General features: G+C 35.5%; 1 protein-coding gene across 9 annotated transcripts in view; it reads right to left on the bottom strand.

The window, feature by feature from the left end:
- The window catches only part of ARHGAP12 (Rho GTPase activating protein 12), a 123,330-nt gene that overhangs the window by 39,401 nt on the left and 67,281 nt on the right, over positions 1–16,648 (bottom strand). For 6 of the 9 annotated variants that reach the window (XM_087420648.1, XM_087420646.1, XM_087420647.1 and 3 more), the window contains one exon: positions 8,499–8,579. In XM_087420648.1, coding sequence (XP_087276774.1) covers positions 8,499–8,579 — 81 coding nt within the window. Of the gene's footprint in view, positions 1–8,498; positions 8,580–9,761; positions 9,903–16,648 lie in introns of all 9 variants that reach the window. The other 3 variants (XM_087420649.1, XM_087420650.1, XM_087420651.1) reach the window with 1 other exon arrangement.

Below are 16,648 nucleotides of genomic sequence, written 5' to 3'. Positions count from 1 at the left end.
ACATGCCATTTCCTTCTCTCCAAAATGAGTCCTTACAGGCCCCCAAAATGTCTCCCAAAGCTGTTACTTTGTTAGCCAAAGCCAGGCAATCACATATGGGTGTTTGTTTTTAATTCACTGTTGCTTAACAAACAGCAATTTTAACATTTATCACAGAAGTTCACAAAGAGATAATTTCTAGAATAAACAAAGATCAAGCTTAAAGGCGAGCAAAAAAAAATTCTGTGCCACAAATCCCTAAGTGAAAAGAGACTCAATTATTAAACAGGACTATATTTTCCTTTCAATATAATCATCGTTAGCAACAATTAAAATGTATAGTTGTATGTGAACTTTAATGGATAACTATCCTAGCTTTTAAGCTTTATAATTACTACAATTGTTTAGAAATCCTTTCTATGTGGCAACAAAAATAATGTAAAATTAAACTGGGTAATAATCACAATTTTAAATGTGCTGATGGTTTTACTAGGCAACAGTAGGTTCATAAAAGCAAATAAAGCATAAATGAAATAGATATAAAACCTAGTGTAGACAGAAGACAAAAACAGTGTCACATACTTACAGAAAAGAAAAATAAGACAACCCCACACTTAAAACACACACACACACACACACACACACATGTCTAGTTAAACAAGATACCTAAACCTTAACATTTTTCTAATCCCTTTAAAAACACCTTTTTTGTTTTAAGAATTTTAACTGAATTTTTATTTGAATTATTTCAAACATAAACTAAAGAATATACATAATGAAAACACACTATTGAGCTTTAGCATATCTAACATAAGACATTTGCTTCAGGTGCTTTTTTTTTTTTTTAAAGAAATACAATATTATAGACATATTAGAGGCTTTCCGAATACATCTTCCAGAATCCATTCCTCTCCTTCCCTCCCAGCAGTACCATGTAATTCAGTGCTCATCATTCTCATGCATTTTATACTTTGATACATACTTATGTATCTATAAATACATATTACTTGTGGGGTTTTAAATTTTATATAAATGGAATCATATCACACGCATCATTTGTCAATTTGCTTTTTTCACTCAATATGTTTTTATTTTAAAAAATGTACCCATGTTGGTGAATATGCAGCTCTAACTTATTCACTTATTTTCACTTCTATATAATATATGTAGATACCACAACTTAACCATTTTGCTATAAATAGCTATGTCCAAGGTGGTAGTACTAATTTACACTCCTACCAGCACAACATAATGCTTTGCACTGCCCTATTTGGTATTGTTGAACTCACACACATTTGTGTATATATAAAATAATGTATGTACATACGCACACATCTAAAAAATTCTAAAGGGTGAAATGTTATCTCAATTTTAATTTACATTTTCCTGATTACTTGTAAAATTATCTTTTCATGTATTTATTTCATGTATTTCCTCTTCTGTATATGGCTTAGTAAAATATTTTGCCTATTTTCAACCCGGTTACCTTTCTCTTACTGGTACATACAGAAAGAAACAGGAAGTTTTTTATATTTTTTGGATTCTAAACCTTTGTAAGCAAGTGAGTTGAACATATCTTTTCCTAGTCTGTAGCTCTTTTCCTCTCTGTGTAAGGTATCTTTTACATTAGAAGGTTTTATTTAATTTTGATGTAGACACATCTGTAACTTTTTCCTGGCATAGTTTTTCCTTATACAGTCTTGTTTAAGAAATCTTTCCCACTCTGAAGTTAAAAATACTATTTGATATATCCTTCTACAGCCTTTCAAGTTTGCTTATTACATTCACATCTCTAATCTACCTAGAATTAATCACTAAGTATGAAAGGAGGTCAAGATCTACATTTCATTTTTTCTTTTTTTTAAAGATTTTATTTATTTATTTTTTCCCCCAAAGCCCCAGTAGATAGCTGTATGTCATAGCTGCACATCCTTCTAGTTGCTGTAGGTGGGACGCGGCCTCAGCATGGCCAGAGAAGCAGTGCGTCGGTGCGCGCCCGGGATCCGAACCCAGGCCGCCAGCAGCAGAGCGCATGCACTTAACCGCCAAGCCACGGGGCCGGCCTGACATTTCGTTTTTTTCATGTGTATAACCAATAATCTCAGCAATATTTATTGCACAGTCCATGCTTAACCCATTGATTTGTAATGCCACATCTGAGCTTTCTAGAAAGTCTGTTCTCCTGGTCTGTTTCTCTACACAGATGCCCTTCCTACCCCATCTTAATCACCACAGCAGGAGCCCCAGGCCTCATGTACCACCCCCTGATTCTCCCTACTCAGAAATATTTTGGTTCTTCACAGACCTTTGTCAGCAATAAAATTTAGCATGAGTTTAAAAAGAGGTGGGGAGGGGGATAGTAAATAGAAATGCAGTGAAATTACAGATTCAAGTGGATACTGTTATAAAACCAAGCCTCCCAATCCAAGATCATTAACAGTATACTCTACACCATTTACTCAGGTCTTCTTTTACATCCTTCAGTTTCATTCTGAAATTTTCTTCATTTAAGATCTTATAAACCTTTAATAAGTGTATTCTTAGTTATGACTCTTCTTGTTGCTGCTGCTAATGTAGAGGATCTTTATTCCCATCACATTTTCAAACTGACTTTTTACTTGATAAATGGGTAGTTTTTATGTTGATTTTATATTCAGCAACTCTGCTGAACTTGCATCAGTTTTGAGTTTGTAGGGTCTCTTGATTTTCTAATAATCAAAAGAATAATTGTATGTTTCTTTTCAACTCTATTATTTTTCTTTTCTTATTTTATTACTGAAAAGAAGCAGCTGATAGACAAGTTCTAGTCTAGTTCCTAACTCTAATGGGAAAACTACTGTTATCTCACCATGAAGTATGAGATTTACTGTAGCATGATGTAATGTATCATTATATTTGAAATGATTTTCTTGTATAAGCATATAATTCGGTTATACTTTTTTATCCATTCTGAAAATCTTTTAACAGGTGCGTTTAGATCATTTATATTTAATGTAACTGTATGTTAGGATTAAGTCTGCCATTTGATTATGTTTTCTGTTCTGTTGATCATTCCCACTGCTCCTTTCCTGCCTTCCTGTGGGCTACTTGAACAGTTTTTACTACCACATTTTAATTTATCTATAGTTTCTTGAGTCTATCTCTTGTTACAGTTTTTCAGTGCTTGTTCTAGGAATTACAATTTACATAATTTATCACAGTCTACTAGTATCAACATTTTACTACTTCAAGTGGAATGCAGAAACCTTACCAACAATTATATCCCTGTACTCTCCGTCCTTTATGATGAAGTCATCTTAAATATCTCCGCAAATGAGTACTACTTCATAAATGTTATCATTTTTGTTTTGAATATCAAACATAATTTCAAAAACTCAGGACAAAAGTCTCATCAGATATTCACCCTTCCTATGGTTTCTTCATTTCCAATGTTCCAAGTTTTCTTCAGTTATCGTTTCCCTTCTGTTTGAAGGACTTCCTGTAGCAATTCTTTGAGAAAAAGGTTGCTGGCGATAAATCTCAATTTACTTTCATCTGAAAATATCTTTATTTTACTTTCATTCCTGAAGGATATTTTTGCTGGATGTACATTATGGGTTAACAGTTCTTTTCTTTCAGCATTTGAAAAACGTTATATCACTTCCTTTTTCATGGCTTCATGATTTCCAGTAAGACGTCCACTGCCTTTCAAATCATTATTACCCTATAAGTAACGTGTTGTTTCACTGATTTGCTTTCAGGATGTTTTTTTTTGGTGGTGGTAGGGGTGGTCTTAGTTTTCAGAAATTTGATTACAATGTGTCTGGATGTGGATTTCTTTGGGTCTACCCTATTTAGTGTTTACTCAGCTTCTTGAATTTGTTGGTTTGTCTTTTGCCAAATTTTGGACATTTTCAAACATTATTTCTTCAAATATTTTTCAGCCTTGCACTCTCTCTCCTCTCCTTCTGTAGAATGTTAGATTCTATCTAACAAATGTTAGATCTTCTGTATTTTCCACAGATCTCTGAGGCTCTGTACATTTTGTAAAAACCTATTTACTCCTCCTGGGACCAGTAGGGTAGCCTGGCATGCTCTTCTCATGGCACTGGCAGAAGCTGGAAGAACAAGCCCTGGTGCACAAGCCCATTTCAGTGCTATGCTTGGGATACATTTGCTCACACCCTATCGGTGAGAGCAAGTCACATGACTGAACTCCGAGGCAGGACAATACACTCCCATCCACAGTGGGAGGCCACCACAAAAGTACACAGCAAAGAGTATTGATACAGAAGTGGGTAAAGAATGGATCCAATTACGCAATCTACCACAGTAGGTAATCTGGTCTTTTACCCTTGATGGCTTTTAAGATTGTCTCCCTATACTGAAGTTCTGCAGATCCAGTAAACTTCGTCAATATGTGGATTTATTTTTATCTGTCCTAGTCAGTATTCAGTTAAAGACCAATGCCTTCCTTCAGTTTTGGAAAATTCCCAGAAATTATATTTTCAAATATTATTTCTCCACTATTCTCTTCTTTTTTTTTTTTTTTTAAAGACTTTATTTATTCATTTTTTTCCCCCCCAAAGCCGCAGTAGATAGTTGTATGTCATAGGTTCACATCCTTCTAGTTGCTGTGCGTGGGACTCGGCCTTGCGTTGGACGGAGAAGTGGTGCCTCGGGGCGCGCCCGGGATCCGAACCCGGGCCGCCAGCATCAGAGCGCGCGCACTTAACCGCCAAGCCACAGAGCCGGCCCACCACTATTCTCTTCTTCTGGACTTCCTAGTATATGAATATAGGAAACTCTCCACCCGTCTTCCATTTCTCTTAAGTATGCTTTAATGTTTTTCAGCTTCCTTCCTGTCTGCCTATAGTTTACACCATCCACCAAACTTTTTATTTCAATGACTTTTTCATCTCATAGATCCTATTTTTTATCATATTCACCTATTCATGTATCATGTTTTTATTTTTCATAATTTCTTGTTCTTTTTAAATGAAAGCCTTCATTTAACTCTAAATATCCACAACATAAAGTTTCTATTAAGTTATTAAGAAAATTAATTTCATCTGGAGTATAATGTTCTGATTCTTGATTTTCTCATGTCTATAATAGCATTAGAGTTCTTCATATGTTTTATGTGGAATTTTGAAGAGCAGACTCATTTTGAGCAGGAGAGGTTTGTTTTCTTTTCTCTCTTCATTCATCCTTTATTTTTCTCTCCCAATCCTTCCTCCCATCTAGCAGTTTTGTGCTTTCCTCACCTAAACCCAATTTAGAACCAGGTATGTATAAATGTATATGTATGTATATTCTCCTACTTAGCTGTCATATGAACATGTTTCTTCTTCCCAAACTTATAACAAACTTCTTGAGGGTAAAGACCATGCCCTATGCATTTGCATACATTACAACACACACACAGTACTGAGCACCAAAGACGTATTCAGAAAATAGTAGTTAAATTAAGTTTCTCATATCTGCATTGGGGGTTACAAAACTATCTAACAGACCTTATTTTAGACTTACGAAGTGTGAAATTGCTTAGGGTACAGAATTTAACCTGCAATTTTCTCTATCATACAGCAACAATTCATTAAATAGTTGTTCTGGAACATCTTTCCATATTTCCTCATTCTCAGCGTATCCAACCCAAACCTCCTCCCCACATCCAATTTAAGTGAAAGTTCAAGAAACTGCCAAGACCCTCTAACTTTATCCTAGTGGCAAATGGCAGCAGAAAATAGATAAGATCACGAAACTAATGACTCAACACTGATCACAATCAGCACCCATTTCCATTGTTGTAGAACTACCCTTTAAGATTTTGGTATTTAACTCAGTCCCTTGCCTCTCTTCTTTCACCCAGGGAATCTCCACAAGTAGGCTTCCTAATACTGAATCTATAAGTCTTTTAACCAAGGAAAAAATAGGAGTTAATAAGAAACTGAATAAGAATATTTAGCTATCTGGTTAAGTAAAGGTTCTAAATTGCTCCTTATGTAAGGTCATCCCAGAAGCCTCTCCTTTCAGTGGACCCTGGCCTGGGACAAATCATTCAAAAGAAGCCCCGTGTTTGATCTCATTACTCCAGGTAATCAGAAACTACTCTGAAGGAAGATAAGGGATAACAAAAGATTCTTCTATAACTCAAATGATATTTGAGGTACTGATAGGTCAAATTTACCAAATGGAACAAAAATTTAATATTATATGTTTAAATTACGTAATTAATATTATATTAATGAAATATTAGTCTTCTATAATCTGAATCATTTTCAGTGAGGTAAACTTTCAGCATATTTATCTTCTGGTTTCTTTAAGTCAAAATCAGATGTCATATTTTATAAGCCTCACAGAACCAATCACTGTATATAGTTTTCAATAGTAAATAGTTATGTCCCCAAAATATATTCCTATCCCAGCACATAAGGTATTATATATTTTGACCCATTCTGGTGAGTGATGTTGATAATGGGGGAGGCTATGCATGTGTGGAGGCAGGGAGAATATGGGAAATCTCTGTACCTTCCTCTCACTTTTGTTATAAACCTAAAACTACCCTAAAAAAATACAGTTGCTAAAAAAAAAAAACCACTATGGGATAATATCTTCATGACTCTTTGCATATGGGAGTTTTTGTAATTAAAATATTAAAATTACCTTCATTAACACTAAGACGTTAAGTTGCAAATAGTATTTTAAAAAACAATCTTATTGTCTAAATGTAAATTTTAATAGGACTTTTAATATAGAAAGTGTTAATTTAAACAACAAAGTGGTTAAAAATATGAAATAGTTTTTACGGTTGAGCTGGGCAAAAGAGAAAGTACCTATGTAAAACGTGTGATAAAGAATCAGAAATGCTTATTTGAAGATGTGACAAGGGTTTTTTAACTAGAAAATTCTGGGGCTGTACTTGATAGCCAAATTAACGAAAAGAACCAGTACTCCTTTATCCCTAGCCCCCAATCCTGCCAAGTTTCCATCAGAGCAACCTACATTGTTCCTTGAGATCCTAACATTTTAAAAGCTGTCATAGTTATAATGGAGCTCTTCTGCTACTGACTCAGCACAGATTTGCAAGCATGTTCTTAGAAGTCAGGTACAGGCTGTATATCTTATTCTACTAGTATCAAGCCTTACAATTTCATAAAATAATTAAAGGCCAGATAACATTCACACAGGAAGAAACCACTTTTAGCACTAGTTTACTAGATTAGTGTTTCCCAACCGTCAGTCAATTTAGTAACACCTAGTGATTTTTTTCTATATCCATGTATCTTGAATTATATTTTTCTTTAAATTGACTTACTTTGGGAAGAAGACAAATTTCTTTAACAACAAAAGTCTATCTGATAACTGACACTACAGATTTGTCTACTAATTATAGCTGTTTTCTAAAACATTAAAATAATGTACCAACTGAAATTTAAATGTTCATTCAGATATCATTTAAAATTATCTCAACACTAATAGTGACAAGTATATGACCACTCTGAAACCTAGTGAGTTAGATAAACTCAGCCCTGGTGAACCTATCTGAAAAGAGAGACCCAGTGAGACCCTAGAAGATCTTATCACCACATGCTGCTAATGACAGACTCAATTACAACACACATTTACACAGGAGAATAAACTTGAATATTGAGTTGCTTTTCTTTCTCTTAATTAAAAAAAAGATTAAATATAAGACCAACTTCATGTAGAAAACTCAAAATATTCAAGGAAACTAGATATAAGATGGCATTATTGATACCAGGGGGGATTCTTATTTCCAGGAATAATGAAAAATCGATTTCAAGTACAAAAGAATTTCTGAATAGGGATTATCAGTATTATATAGCAGAGATAATACACATCTTTGAAAAATTTAGCTGGTCAAAAGATTCTCAATGAATTCTCACAAAACTAGTCTTGCTGCTTTTTAAAAGTTGAATAAGGGTCCAGCCCGGTGGCGTAGTGGTTAAATTGACGCGCTCCACTTCAGCAGCCCAGGGATCGCAGGTTCAGATCCTGGGCGCAGACCTACACACCACTCATCAAGCCATGCTGTGGCGGTGTTCCATATACAACATAGAAGAAGACTGGCACAGATGTTAGCTCGTGGACAATCTTCCTCAAGCAAAAAGAGAAAGATTGGCAACAGATATTAGCTCAGGGCCAATCTTCCTCACCAACACAAAAAAGGAAAAAAAAAAAGTTGAACAAAAATTTAAAAATAAATCTGCTGAAACCATTTTCAGATATTATTTCATCTACTAGTTCTAAATAGAAATTCAGGGCCGGCCCCGTGGCTTAGCGGTTAAGTGCGTGAGCTCTGATGCTGGCGGCCCGGGTTCGGATCCCGGGTGCGCACAGACCCAGCGCTTCTCCCACCATGCTGAGGCCAAGTCCCACATACAGCAACTAGAAGGATGTGCAACTATGACATACAACTATCTACTGGGGCTTTGGGGGAAAAAAATAAATAAATAAAATTAAATTAAATAAATAAATAAATAAATAAATAGAAATTCAGTGTTAAGGTTTATTACCTTTGGCAATTCCCATTCTGACCGAGATCCATCTGCACTGTAGTAATATTGTCTACCATGCTCGTCAACATGCTTGAGCCACTATAAAAACAAAACAAGTGTAATTTTTAAAATTTAAATAAAAGTGAGTTTAAGGCTATACAACCAGAGATATTAGATACTATTCTTATAAATTTTATTCTACTTCCTCAAGAACACTGCAAAAGAAATTTAACAAACTTATACTAATAGACTTGCATTTTAAATTAGGTAAGAATAAACTCAATATTAAATGTGAATTTATTTTCTCTCTCCTTCTTCCAATGTCAAGCTAGTGACTCAAGCACCACTAAACAACACAATAAATACATAACATAAAGATACACAGATGTACATATATGCACTGGACACAGGGCCACATTCACTCTGAAAACAGGGCTGAGAAATTACCAAAATGAAAATTTTTTTCAATCATTAAGTATAAAATTGCTGAACAATTTAAGTCAACCTTCATGCAAACCCTTAGGAATTACTTCCTATAGCCAACACATCTTATTCAATATGATTTAAATAACAGTAACAACAAAACTTCATACAATATAACACAGGGACTATAACGGGGAAAAGCCTAAGTATTGCTAACATAAACACATGATCCTGATTGTGAAATAAATGAAAACTACTGTTTCCTAATGTTCTAATGTCAAATAATTAAAGCAGGAAAGAGGGGCAAAAACCTACCTCCATTTATTTCCAAGAGTCTATTCTCTAAACTAGCATGACCAACCAGTTACCTTCTCTGAGGATACTAGATGTAACACACACATAAAATTTCAATATGCATTCCCAAACTAGTTAATTAATCATAAAATACTAGATTCATGGTTTTTGTTTTACATAACTTGGTTATAAAAGAAAAAGAGGTATAGGAAGTGAAGTGGTATATCACAATGCCATGTTGAGAAAACTATTTCCAAAAAACTATTTCCTAAGAAAAATAAAAAGAAACATGTTTATTGAAGAAGTCTAAACAGAATGATACTCAACAGGTCTACTTTTAAAAAGGTCTGTCTTAAATGGGTTTCAACACTACAAAAATCACTCTGTAAGCAGTTTAAAACTATGAATCAGTAGCTATACTGAGTTTTCATGTTGTCAATTGGCATAATTACAGAATTATAATAAAGAATATTTTCAAGAGTTTTTTACTTCTAAAACTTCAGTACACAACTATTTTATGAGAGGATTCTGCCAAGAACACTAGATGAGAAAAAAAGAATGTACCTTTTCATTAGTATAGTCACTGGTATATAAGGTATGCCCACGTTCATCCAACTCTTCTGACCAACCCCTTGGAGGAGAACCACACTGACTATCTGACTGGCTGTAACAAATGCTGTGGTAGTTTTCTTCTGATGAAAGAAGCTATAAATAGTCAGAAACATAAGGATTTTTCTTCTTTGAATATATATATATATATATATATATATATGCAATAGTTGAAAATCGAAGCGATTGACTTTATTTGGCTATTAGTACTAAGATATCTTGAATAAATTTGAATATTTAATTTTCAAAACACTGTTTAGTCTTTTAAAGGGTATACTGTAAGTGGTGAGGTGAAATTAATAGTTATTTTATCACATTAACGCAACCCTAGAAAAATTCACCATAATAAAATTGAAAACAATGTTTTCAGACTGAGAAATAAAAATGCTACCTTCTATTTAATGCTGCTTTTGAACTGAAATCAGGTTAAAAAACGACAGGGGTGTGTATGTGTATACACACCTATGTGTAAGCAAAGTAGGGGATGAGGGCACTTTGCTAGACTGAGCTTCTTGAAAATTCTCACTCACCTATATCTCACAAGTTCCTAGCCAAATGCTTGGCTAACAACAGTGCTCAATAAATGTATCTTGAACTCTTTTTTGAAAGTATGTGGAATGGGGAGGAGGGAAAAAGACACTAGCTTTGTAACACTATATTTCACGTTCTAATTTATTGGCAAGTTTTCCTAACTCACTCAACACAATGCTTATTAAAGACTGTTGGGGGCTGGCCCTGTGGCTTAGCGGTTAAGTGCACGCGCTCTGCTACTGGCGGCCCGGGGTTCGGATCCCGGGCGTGCACCAACGCACCGCTTCTCTGGCCATGCTGAGGCCGCATCCCACATACAGCAACTAGAAGGCTGTGCAACTATGACATACATCTACTGGGGATGTAGATGTAGATTTTGGGGGAAAAAAAGGAGGAGGATGGGCAACAGATGTTAGCTCAGAGCTGGTCTTCCTCAGCAAAAAGAGGAGGTTTAGCATGGATGTTAGCTCAGGGCTGATCTTCCTCACAAAAAAAAAAAAAAAAAAAAAGACTGTTGGAAACTAAACTTCAAAACAAGAAAAAATATTATTGAGAAAATTCAAACACAATACAGAGAGGTTAAGAAATTCAGTGTGGAAATAATTTAGGTATGCTTTACTTTAAAAAAATGTGATAAACTCCAGACATTTAAAAGAAGAAAATTAGAATATCAAGAAAATTTAACCATTTCTGCTTTTTCAAACAAGAGGCACCATAATGTGACTAAGTAGCAATTTGCTTACTGCACTTAAGCTTCATTCATTCAACCAATATGTACTAGGTTAACTCGCATGTGGAAATTACCCTTCCAGGGTCACTTGCAGGTAAAATAGTTTCTGCAATTAAACCTTAATCAGATAATATTTTCTACCATCGTAATTTAGTCTGAAACACTAAGATGTGTAGATCCTCAATGTTGTAGAAGTAACTTAAAGACATAAATATCCTAAAACTAATATGTTCACAAAAACTGACATAGACAACTTCACAGAAGCCTTGCATAAATTGAGCTGTATATGTTTCCTAACAGTAATGTTTTTTAAAAAATGGACAACCTAAACAAAAAATTAGGATTTTTATTTGAGACCACTTAAAATGTAAGCTCATGTAGGACAAGTGCAACATAATCTTTTAGAAACACAATAAAAGAAGGCAATCTAATTGGTAAAATTAATTTAAGAAACAAAGTCACTAAATCATTTTTTTCATAAATATGATTTTTTAGTTGACAAAATGCTCACCATAATTTCCCAATTTTTGTGCAGTAAAATGTTCACTTCTACCATAAAAAGTAACCTCTGGTAACTCAACATGTTTTATTACACTACAGAGGTAGTGGTAGCTTTAAGAGTAGCTTTAAAATCTTAATATTTGCCGCTAGAAAAGACACATTTAATGACAGTTAAATAAAAATTAAGATTATTTTTGGTAAGCATTCTCCAAATATTAACTGTTCTATACTAAATAACTCCATTCAGCAGGGTACCTGGCCTAGCAACCTTGGGGTAAATATTTTGCAGCAAATGTAGCCTAGTAGAAGTATGAGGAGGCCACACAGATGTTCCATTTATAGAAGAATGACAAGTAGGTACCCAACTGATTGCCCAGATGAAAACAGTTTAAAATATTACACAAAATTTTTTAAAAAATCATCTAGGAGTAAGAGGTTAGTTAAGAAATACTCAGAGGTCAAAAACTAAGTGGAAGCAAGAATCCAGAAAGATAAGTAGAATAAAATGACCAGCTTTCTCCTTGAAGTTATTTGCCAAACCCTGAACTAGAACATTAGTTTTCAAGGCCATGCAGAAGTATTGGGGAACAGGACCCAGAACCACCAAAGGCAGGGAGTCTAAAAGGACACCCCACAATAAAGAACTGGAATCCCAAAGAATTATACTCACATATTATGGGTGAACCAGAAACAAACCTGGTTCCTCTATTCCACACTACGGAAATCACAGGAATCTTCCCAAATAATTGGGGGAAATTGGAAGAATCCCTAACCACAAGCGAGTCTTTATGCAATCCAAATTACTACTACTTAGGTGGCCTATAAAAACTGAAAATTTAGTCACAAATGTTCATAGGATACTAGTTTTCCTAGGCACCTGGCAGAAACAAAGCATAGCCTCTCTGAAGGAATAAACTTTCAACCCCAGCATTAAAGACTTCCTATATATGAATTTCTAAGAATTATAATCTCACATTAAACCACACACACACACACACACACACACACACACAAGATGTGAAACAAAACACCATGAGTGAGAGAGAAGAAAAACAGACAGCATAATGAGACTCTCAAAGACTTTATATACTGGAATTACCAAAAATAAAATATAAATAAAGACAAAAGATATGACAAATAAATGCAATATATGATCCTTCACTGGATGCTTCATTGCAGGAAAAAAACTGTAAAGGATATTACTTGACAAGTGATAAACAATGAATATTAGCTATGTATTAAATAATATACCAATATTAAATTTGAGTATGATAAATGTGTTTTTCACCAAAAAAATGGTTTTGCTGGAAAATGTCCTTATACTTAGAGAATAAAATATTATGTTGTCTCCTCCAAATGGTTCAGAAAAAAATTACTGTAGGGTGAAGAGGTGGAAGGAGGGAGAGAGAAATAGAGTAAATGTGGCAAAATGTTAACAACTGATGAATCTTGATGAAGGGCATCTGGTACATGGACGCTCACTCTACTATTCTTTCTACTTCTTCGCAGGTCTAAAACTTTTCAAAGGAATAAGATGGGGAAGCTCCTCCAAACGAATAAAAAATAACACATTTTTTAAATTCAAGGATTGGTTTAATACCAAATAAAGACGCAGATGAAGAGAAAAATATCAAATAGAAGCTAGATCTGGAAATGATTGAGAATGAAGCATGGAGAGACACGGAGATAATATTTAAGTGTATAAGGGAAATCAAGAGCCATGACAAAGAGAGTAAGGGTATTAAACAGTCATCTAATCAAAGTTCCAGAATGAGAGGAAAGAGAAAATGGGACAGAAGCTATATATAGATAATGACTAAGAATTTTCCAGAACTGATCAAAGATAGGACTCTTTATTTTTTTTTATTTATTTTTTGTGAGGAAGATCGGCCCTGAGAACATCCGCCAATCCTCCTGTTTTTGCTGAGGAAGACTGGCCCTGGGCTAACACCCATGCCCATCTTCCTCCACTTTCTATGGGACGCCGCCACAGCATGGCCTGACAAGTGGTGTGTCGGCGCGTGCCCGGGACCTGAACTGGCGAACCCCGGACCGCGGCAGTGGAGCAGGCACACTTAACCGCTTGCACCACCAGGCCGGCCCCAAGATAGGACTCTTTAAATTTAGGAGTCCCAACAAAGCCCTGGCAGGAAACAGAAAAGATACCTTCACCTAAACGCATCATAATGAAATTAGAGATACAAGATCTTAAAAAGCTGCCAGCAAGAAGAGACAGGCTAATCTTAAAGGAATGACAATTGAATTTTCAACATCAACAACGGAAGCCTGAAAACACGAGACTGAAATCTTCAATGAACTAGGAAAAAACAAACAAGTAAACATTCAACTTAGAACTGTACACCCAGTAAAGATATTCTTCAAAAATAAGGACAAAATAACACATTTCCAGACAGACAAAAAATATGATTCTATCACTAACAGATCCACACTTAAGGAAATTTAAAACTATATACTTAAGACAGTAAAAAAGGTATCCAAGATAATATAATTTGCATAAAGAAATGTGATAAAAGAAAGTGGTAAATATGAGGATTAACTTTAAGAGTCACCATGTACAACAATAATAAGGGGGCTAAAAATAGAAATAAAATATAAGACAACAATAGCATAACAGCGTGTATAGTTCTTGTACAGCTTTCAGGAGCAAGAAGATATTGATTAACTTTAGACTCTGTAAGTATGCATGTTAACATTTCTAAGGCAGGGTTTCTCAACAGCAGCACTACGCACATTTAGGGCCAGATAGTTCTTCATTGTGGGAGCTGTCTTGTTTATCAGGATGTTCGACAGCACCTCTGGCCTCTACCCACTAGATGTCAGTAGCACTTCTCCAGTTCTAATGACCAAAAGCGTCTCCAGACATTGTCTCATGTCCCTCAGGGGGCAAACCTGTCCCCAGTTGAGAACCACTGTTCTAGGGTAACTACTAAAATAATAAGCTTCTGAGTTAAGATGGAAGAGTGAACACCTGCTCCCTCTCAAACCCCAATAAAATAAAAGCACTTAAATATCTTAAAAAGACCTAAACCCCCAAGAAAAGGGAGAACACAAGAAGAGACAATAGTCATAAAACTCTGGAAGCTGAGAAGCAAATGAACAAAAAATGAAATTATCCACAAAGAAAGCAAAATCTAAACTGGTGGGGTGGGGGGTGGAGTTGGAGAGGGAAGATGAAATCCAACAAGTTTACAGAGCAGAATCTTCAAATGGCTCCGGAATGACAGTATTAAGTACTCCTGGAACTGGGAGTGAAGGCAGGGGTACTAAAATCACCAGGATCTCCATCTTCCTGCCGGCTGCTAGGTGTGCATGCACCCCTCCCTTATCCTAGCAGAAGTACAGGGATTTACCCCTCTCAAGAGGGAAAAACAGGAAGATTCTGAGTTGGGAGACAACAGGGACAATTGGGACACAGGTACCAAACAGAAAGAGGGGGAGACCAAGGGACTCTACACAAACTGAATGCCCCCACTACCAAGACCCTGGCAGCCCTGACTTTCCAGGCAGAAGATTTTAAGACTTCTGTGGAGACTGATTAGTCTAAAAGGAAAGGCCTAATGGTTCTAACACTGGAGACTCCCCAACAAGCAGGTGACCCAGACTGCCATAAAGTGAAGTTCAAAAGGCCTTGCACTGTGAGAAAAAATTATTTCCAACCTAGAATTCTATACTCAGGCAAACTACCAATTAAATATGAGAGCAGCATACAGATATTTTCACACACACAGTCTCAATTTAACCTCCCATACGCAACCTTTCTCAAGAAGTTACTGGAAGATATGCTTCAGCAACTTTGGAAATACCTATTTATTTTTACACAATTTGCGCAAAGACTAATAGTGTAAGCTGAGACTCTGATATACAAATAACTCTATTTATTGAAATGGAAAGCTAAGAAACATGTTAAAGGTTCCCGTGTGTACTTTACACTACTTTCAATTATTCTATAATTTAGCCCTTTCCCTAATTCTCCCAAATTATTAGATTTTAGTTTATTACTGCTACACAGGACAACTTATTTTCAAATCTTTCTAGATCTACAATTCAAATAATTTTCCTAACACTTTCCTTATTATTGTAACACGGGAACAGTTTCTCTCACTTTTCTCGATCTCATTCTTGAACACTAAAAGTACAAGTTATCACCAAACCAAAGCTATAAATAACCAACTGAAAAATAGGACAAGAAGAGGGGTTATTAACCACAAAAAGCTTTTACATTCTGCTGAATACAGGATGTGTTACCTGGTTTTTCCAGCTCCTACCTAACTGGAGTTCTGTTTTTACTGTGCAGCCAGCTGCTCTCTACAAGAGCAGGGTGTCCCATGCAGGTGCAGGGCCCCTCTATCAACAAGCAGGATTTAACTCTGTTCTATCAATCCCACCCAAGCTTCTCCTGCATATCTAAACAGCCCCAAGGAATCTCTCCAGACCTCTGAGATGAGTGTTTCTCAAAATATGGCTGGCCAAGTCACCGCACCACTCACCAAGACGTGTGCGGAAAGGTGAAACCAAGATGGGGGGCGGAGGAGAGTATGAATGCTTGTTAGAGAAAGCAATGATTTCAGAGTGAATTGTCAGACTTACAGGACAGTCTACTTGCAGCAAAGGAATTACATTATACTTATGTCCCTTACATATAAATAAAAGTGATCTTGTACCTCTGACTGAAAAAAACTGAGAAGTATCTTGGTAGCCATACCAAACCAACAGAGAAAAGTGTCTGTTTTAATCAGATGAAAAACTTTGTGTTTTATTTTATATTTATTTGGCTAAGTCACCTTGTATATTTTCTTTCCTTCCTTTTGTAAAAAATGTCACTGCTTGGGTAATAACAATGATTGAATTAGTATCTTCTGGCACTGGCACCAGGCAACTTCAATCCAGTTAGTTCTCGTACTAGTAAGCATGCTACCAGGTTAGCCACTGTCTACTAGTTAGAGATTAGGAAGTAACTAGCATTAATATAGTAAAACTTGGAAAAACTTTTAGTATCTTAGAGATTGTCTACCATTTTGATACCAAGAAACAAACCTATTCACTTGTGTCTCTGAATAAC

The sequence above is a fragment of the Ceratotherium simum genome, chromosome 32, assembly GCF_057802395.1.
Source record: "Ceratotherium simum simum isolate JZ-2026a chromosome 32, ASM5780239v1, whole genome shotgun sequence".
NCBI classification, from domain to species: Eukaryota; Metazoa; Chordata; class Mammalia; order Perissodactyla; family Rhinocerotidae; genus Ceratotherium; species Ceratotherium simum.
Note: the sequence above shows the minus strand (reverse complement) of the source record. Positions and strands in the feature narration are given on the sequence as shown.